The following is a 7,361-nucleotide window of genomic DNA, read 5'->3' as shown; positions in this document are numbered from 1 at the left end:
GCGGACTCATGCACCATCAGTATATGGTCAATCACAAAACCATACGTTGTTGTAATCAGAATCAAAAGAGAAACACATCTGTTTTGGTTTAGTGTCACTTCAAACCTCGGTGTCGTGTGTGTGAGGCTGTAAAGCTGAAAAGTTGTTATTTTCAGGAAACTTTTTCTTTTGACAGGGTATATTGGGATCGTTTTTGAATCTTCTAACATAAAACTCATTACTAATCGCAGGATCGTGTGGAGCCGATCCGCTGGTGTCTTCCACTAAGACTTGCGTTTCTTAGTTTGGAAACGGCAGGGGTCATATCTCACCCCCCCCCCCCCCCTATCAGTCCACGCTATGAAAACGGCGAGTCAGGGGCGAGGGGTAACAGAAGAAACAAAACGTGTATGCTAGATTATTAGCGTGTGATATTAGTTTAGAAATGCGTTTTTGACGAATTGTAGGAATGTGCATGCCTTTATCTTGGAAAGAATACAGGAAATGGTAATTTCGTTACATACGTCATGTTCAGAGCGTGATAGACACTCCTTGCCGAACCTATCCTTTTCACAACAATTTTGCGAATCGAATTGCTCCGACTCCATTGCACTAAATACCAATGCCCGTCCGGCATGACCGCTGGAAATTCGATGAGCTAAATTCAAAGATAAGCATATATGAGAGGATCCGTATCAACTATTACTAGTTTACAGCGGTTTGAAGTTGCCATGGCACAGTTACGAACTATTTTACATCGGCAAATCAATGGCCGCTGCAAAACAAATTTTGCCACAATAATTCGATTGGGGATGAAAGCGGCTTGAACCTGGGACGAGGACACTCCGGAAATGATTGAACACAGTGCGAACAAGCTTTTTGCACACTCAAAGTTCGCAGTTTTGCAGTGACAACACTGTGACAACTCGCCCGTGTTGCAACTATATCCGGCCCACCCTGTACGACAATAAGGTTCCACTATGTTTAGTCCGCTTTCCAGCATTTAGTATTTGTTATTGGCCTGAAACAGACTGCCCCGTGCCCAGTAGGACTCCATCGCCTACCACTGTTAAGCCAAACGATGATTTGGCCCCGCTGCGTTAAGCCACCTCAAGGCACCGCGCCAGTCGAGCAGGATACTAAACCAGCTTTAACGGAGAACAAAAATCGTCCAGGCTCTTCGGATCAAACGCACCCAGTGGATATGTGTCATTGCGCGCTCCACGGGCGATGGGACAGTGATCTCACTTTGTGCCCTTGTGCGTGCCAAGGCGATGGACAATGATCTCACTTTGGAGATGACCACCTGTGGAGGTCATCACAAAAATTACCTGCTGGGAACACGTTCTGACAGTTTTAATTCTACATTCATGGCAGTAGAAAGTGGTACCTTGGCTCTCGCAATGACAAGTCATAATCTCGCTAGCATCTCGCATTTTTAATCGATTTTCAGGCACTCAAGCAATCGCAAGATTGAAAACAAGCATTTCAGGTTGACAACAGCTGAATGAGCGTTATTTGCCTTCAACTTTAGCGGCGCTCGGAAGTGTGCTGCGATTAACCTGTCACTTCGAGTGGATTCAACAAATTCGCTGTCAGCGTAGCGACGACACTTTGGCGCTATTTATGCACCGAGGCTTAAGATGCCAAGTTTCCGCTGATTCAAAAAGTTTTAAACAGCACTTCTTATCAAAATGGAGTATGAACAGGCATAGAAGTATAAAATGAAGTTTAGCTCCCATTCGACCTATGAATACATTTGAGTAAGGATGTGTACTGACTGTGTACTGACATTTGAGTAAGGATGTGTAATGACGATGGTGAATGCATTTGAGTAAGGACGTGTAACTGACCATGCGTTTAGACCGCAGTTGACTAAAACTGAAGTAAATCTTGAGGAACGTGTTTTTGACTGTTATGGCTGGTATAGCTTGTTGAAGAGAACATATTTTCACGGAAGTTAACACAGGGACCACGGGGAGAGCTCTCGTTCTAGGCAGGAATTATGTGCTACCTGAGGTAGAACTTGAAAAAAACTGTCTTTGCAGTCCGAATCGGACACGCTGCATCTTTTTACACAGATGATGGTCCGTGTGTCACCTGTTTATTTTTAGTGATGTCCGGCCTGTCAAATTTGGCAAGTTGTTAAATCCGCGGGCTTCGTAATTGTGCTAGGCACGTCCCGCTAACTCTGATTTGGTATCGTGTGTGCACCAGGTGACAACTCCCACCGCTTACGTAGTTCTGCCGACGCATATCTCAGTATGATATTCCAGACGTATGTATATGCGTATGGAAAAATAGCCCAGCCCTCCAAGCCCATGTAAACAGCAGCGAAGTTGTGTTTACACGGCCTTGTGTGAGAGTATATGTCTTTGCGAAGTGGCAGCCGGCGTGCGGCCGTGACCCTCCTCCCTTCGGATGGCCACCGCCGCAGTGAACGGAGACCTGTTGAGCTTAAGCCCAGCGGCACGACGAGGATCCGTGGCACAGCATGCCCCTGCACCGCAGAATTGTCTACGGTACGTTGTCTGTAAGGCCTTTGATTTCATTTGTCGGCGGCAAAACACGACGAAGAGCGTGGCAAAAATTGTTTGAATCACGCGTATGTGTTGTCCATTTCAGCCTTTATCGCGCTGCATATTTGTGGGAAAGTAGGCTTCTCTATTTAGAATGTCTGCTAGTTCCGTCCGGTCATGTACCGGTGTGTGTCTTTGTCACCGCAATGATGTCACCGACGACGTCATGTGCAGACGCCACGTCCTGCCGCCGCCTTTCCGCTGATAGACGCTGTTTTCCCTTTTCGTAACGGAAGTGAGCCTATGGACTGATTTAGAACTTATTGGGATCTACCGTCTGCTGTCTGCCTCGTGTTTAGCGTCGTATGGCCGAATTCGTATGTTTTACGACCTTGCATTCTACAGTGGAAGGGATTAAAAGCTCAGGACAATCGCCACCGAAGCTGCTTTCGATCTGTAGTGGTGGTCGTCCGAAAAGCCGGGGCTGTCACGACGTGATGAAGGCCACACATGTGTAGGTTACTGAGGCTCAAACTAGCACTCGAGGGCGTAGGGTATTACATCGTCCAGGTATACGTGGATTGAACACCAACGGCCTGGCGAACTCAACAATTTTATCTGAAATAATCACCAATATGACGTTATTGCGCCGTATGACGATACCGCGACTGGCAGTGTTCTGCGCATGCGCCGTACTCCGCAGTGGCTGGGGCACGGGGCCAATGAGTAATGGCGCTATCCACGAATGAAACTATTGTTATGTTTTGCAAAGGAAATACAGCATGTTGCTTGTAATGAAAAGATGAGGCAGAGGCGTGGGGCTATGACACGGGAGGCTGGATAGCTGGTGGTGGTGGTTGTGGTGGTGGTGACGCGGAACAGGGCGTGGCACGGTGAGGTGTTGGACTAGCGGCACAACGGCACCGCAGCGATAGCTAGGCAGGGACAGTTGTTGTCCCTCAAAGCGGACGCTCACCCGCATCGTGTGTGTGTGTTTTTTTTTTGTGTGCTTTGGATGCAACACCAAGCTGTTTCCGCCTCATGATCTGCGTCCTTTCCTGGAGTCATTCGACAACGCGGGGGGCTGTGCCGACCCGTGTGGGCGCGGTGTGGGCGCCCCGTTCCCGTCTGTTCTCGCGGGTCGCCGCCGCCCGCACGCACTGTCAGCGTCTCGTCGGCGTCTCGCAGCCGGTAACGCTGACGTCCGCTCTCAGGCGATGAAACGGACGCCGTCCAGGGGGGGGGCCGGGGCAGGGCCCGAGCAGCCGCCCATCCAGGGCACCGGTCTGCTTCGACCAGGCTACGCTGAAGACGAGGCTGACGCCCCTGCAGCACCAGATCACGCAGGATAAGGGGACCGAACGGTGAGACGGGGGACTGGGCGGCTTCAGATCACGCGGGATAAGGGGACCGAACGGTGAGACGGGGGACTGGACGGCTTCAGATCACGCAGGATAAGGGGACCGAACGGTGAGACGGGGGACTGGGCGGCTTCAGATCACGCGGGATAAGGGGACCGAACGGTGAGACGGGGACTGCGCGGCTTCAGATCACGCGGATCAAGGCACGGCACTGTGAGACAGGAGAATGGACGCATTGGAATCACGCAGATCAAATGGACGTTATGAGACAGGGGACTGGGCAGCCTTAGATCACGTGGGGCAGTGGCGCGGGGCTGTGAGACAGAAGACAGAAATCATCAGGTGGTGGTCACAGAAGACGCACTCGCCACCTGGAGGTGGTGATCGCGCGCCATGACCCGCGCGATCACCACCACCACAGCCGGTGGTGGTGATCACGCGGGTCATGGCGCGTGACATTCGGAGTTGGACTGGTGATACAGATCGATGACTGTCGGAGGGGGCTGGGTTATACCCAACGGTTCGGTGAGGGTGACAAGGCAGGTGCTGACGGTGTGGTGGGGGATCAGGGTGGCAAAGGAGCTATAGCGATATCAAAACGAAGCTTCACACAAGCTTAGCAACCGAACCTTACCAACTAAACGAAGGCATCTTGTTCGTGTACCCAGGCTGCCTCAGGCTTTTTACTGCTGTCGGCCGAAAATGTGCTGACGAGTTGAGAGTCTGTGTAGCGTGTGTTCCACAAGGCTGGCTGTGGTTGGCTGTTGGGGCTTGGCATCGGTACTGGGCCGACGTACGCAACAGCTGAGGCAGCTATATCGCGCCGCCTGCGTCTCACCTTGGTGAGGGCGACACTGTGGGCATGGAATGTGGCGCTTAGACACCTAGTGAGACTACGGAGCTACTGGTACCCTCCTGCTGGCGTTGCATGCGGCTGAAGGCTTTATTTACAGGTGACTATCGTAGTGGTGTGTCAATCTCTCCCACCCCCCGCTGTAGCCAATCTGCCCTCACGATATGGTATCGCTGTTCTAAATCCGGTATTTGCCACCTTTACAACGGTTAGGAAAGAAATTGGACAAGATGAATGGAAGACTGGGATCGTCTGCGCATGCTTTCGGTGCTGCGATAACTTGTTAAGGGCTCAGAACTTGTCCACTCACTCGCCAACTATGCTCGTGTCTCGACGCCTCGTTCTCACCAAACCCAACACTGGACCTGAGTGGTCTCAATGCTCCCTTCCCCCAAGCTCATTTGCTAGATGCCTCGCATCCTACAAATTCGTAGCCTTTTTTTAATTTGTCCTTCCAACCCAAAAACGAGGGCTGTGTGATTGGTCAGTGGAAGCCAATCGCGAGAATGAACCCAGGGCGACGGTGCAATGGCGTTCAATGGCACGTTAGAATAACCGGTCAAAAATTGTCATATCAGATGGGATTACTCCACATGGTTGGTAGCGTAAGGGTCTTCTCAGTAAGCCGTGTTGAGCAAAACCCTGAACCAAAAAGCCATCCGCGCAGACAAATCGATCAAATTGTTGACGCTAATGCCACTCGACCTGTGCTTCCGCGGCGGCCTTGGATCGTCACTCGACCTGTGCTTCCGCGGTGGCCTTGGATCGTCACTCGACCTGTGCTTCCGCGGTGGCCTTGGATCGTCACTGGGCTGTGTTAGAGCCCGTTCCGCGGTGGCCTTGGATCGTCACTCGACCTGTGCTTCCGCGGTGGCCTTGGATCGTCACTCGACCTGTGCTTCCGCGGTGGCCTTGGATCGTCACTGGGCTGTGTTAGAGTCCGGCTCACAGTCACTATGTGTGCGGCTCATCATCAGTCACTCTTGTCACAGTCGGCCACCACCGGCTGCCGATACAGCACGTTGGCGGCTCATCATCAGTCACTCTGTCACAGTCGGCCACCACCGGCTGCCGACGTAGCACGTTGGCGGCTCATCATCAGTCACTTTTTCACAGTCGGCCACCACCGGCTGCCGACACAGCACGTTGGCGGCTCATCATCAGTCACTCTTGGCACAGTCGGCCACCACCGGGCCGGCACAGCACGTTGGCGGCTCATGATCAGTCGCTCTTGTCAGAGTCGGCCACCACCGGCTGCCGGCACAGCACGTTGGCGGCTCATGATCAGTCGCTCTTGTCAGAGTCGGCCACCACCGGCTGCCGGCACAGCACGTTGGCGGCTCATGATCAGTCGCTCTTGTCAGAGTCGGCCACCACCGGCTGCCGGCGCAGCACGCCGACTTCCGTTAACGGACGACCTACTTGTTACGAAATGCTCTGGGCCTGACCTTACCCGTCAGCTGACCCCTTGGGATCAGCTCACCCGGCGTCGAGAACGATGGGTGTACCGCTGCGTGTTCTAGCTCAATCAGCGTCGAGAACGATGGGTGTACCGCTGCGTGTTCTAGCTCAATCAGCGTCGAGAAAGACGGCTGTATCGCTGCATGTTTCAGCTCAAGAAACGCCAAGAACAATGGGCGTGCCGCTGCGTGTTTTAGCTCGACCAGTGCAGAGAGCGATGGGTGTACCGCTACGTGTTCTAGCTCAACCAGCGCCGAAACGATGGGTGTACCGCTGCGTGTTCTGAGTTCGTTCTGACCCCTCAGGGCGTTCTCGGGTCGGTTCAACAAGCACCGCGAGCCGGGCGTGTACCGCTGCATAGTCTGCAGGCAGGACCTCTTCTCTCCACCACCAAGTACGACTCTGGCTCCGGCTGGCCCAGCTTTTATGACGTGCTGGACCGGCGCCGGATCACCCTGAAGGCCGACTTGTCTCATGGTCAGTGGGAGGGGTCGCCACCATGATGTTTACTGATTTGGCTGCCACAGTCTGTAGATTACGCACGTTTTTTCAGGATGGCTCCATATTGTGCGTCACTAAAATCAACAATGAATGGAAGTGAATGGACGGTGAAATGCACATGAGATTCATGAAGGTAGAGTGATTTAGCTATCTTGCTCGTTGTTGTTGCGATATGTACCATCTTGTCGGTACCTGGTCTGATCGCTTTTCGCGTTGGTGTTAGGTCCGCAGTTCTTCATCCCGGGGCCTGCTTGGCGTCCTGACGTTCCACTGCCGACTTAATGATAACGATTTTCACCATCCGTCTTCATCACCGATGTGGGTAGCGGTGATCACAGGCCCCGTGCGGCGTGCTCGGCCATGTCCGCTCCCGACCTCAGTGCTGTATCGCTCTGATCGCCTCTGAGGCCTGATGCCATGTGACACGGCACCGTCGCCCATCTCACGTGCTCTGGCTGGCTCCAGTCGGCGGCAATCTCCTGCTGCTGGTGGCCAACCCGGACATGGAGCGGATGGAGGTGGGCTGCGCCCGCTGCGGCGCCCACCTGGGCCATCTCTTCAAGGACGGCCCCAAGCCCACCGGCAAGCGCTTCTGCGTCAACTCAGAGTCGCTCGACTTCCGACGCGACGACTCGATTGATGTCGTCGACGGCAAGGTGGAGTTCGCGCGGGGCGTGTGCGAACTGA

General features: G+C 53.3%; 1 protein-coding gene across 1 annotated transcript; it reads left to right on the top strand.

Moving 5' to 3' along the window:
• Positions 1-3,776: 3,776 nt before the first annotated feature.
• Positions 3,777-7,360, top strand: LOC119109779 (methionine-R-sulfoxide reductase B1-like; the record flags this gene model as incomplete). Its single annotated transcript, XM_037233532.1, is given in 4 exon segments — positions 3,777-3,862; positions 6,479-6,552; positions 6,555-6,650; positions 7,140-7,360. Coding segments are annotated over 4 exon segments (477 nt in total), but the record flags the coding sequence as incomplete, so codon positions are not given.
• Position 7,361: the final 1 nt, after the last annotated feature.

The sequence above is a fragment of the Pollicipes pollicipes genome, unplaced genomic scaffold (assembly GCF_011947565.3).
Source record: "Pollicipes pollicipes isolate AB1234 unplaced genomic scaffold, Ppol_2.1 Scaffold_7231;HRSCAF=8579_pilon_pilon_pilon, whole genome shotgun sequence".
In the NCBI taxonomy this organism is placed as follows: Eukaryota; Metazoa; Arthropoda; class Thecostraca; order Pollicipedomorpha; family Pollicipedidae; genus Pollicipes; species Pollicipes pollicipes.
Note: the sequence above shows the minus strand (reverse complement) of the source record. Positions and strands in the feature narration are given on the sequence as shown.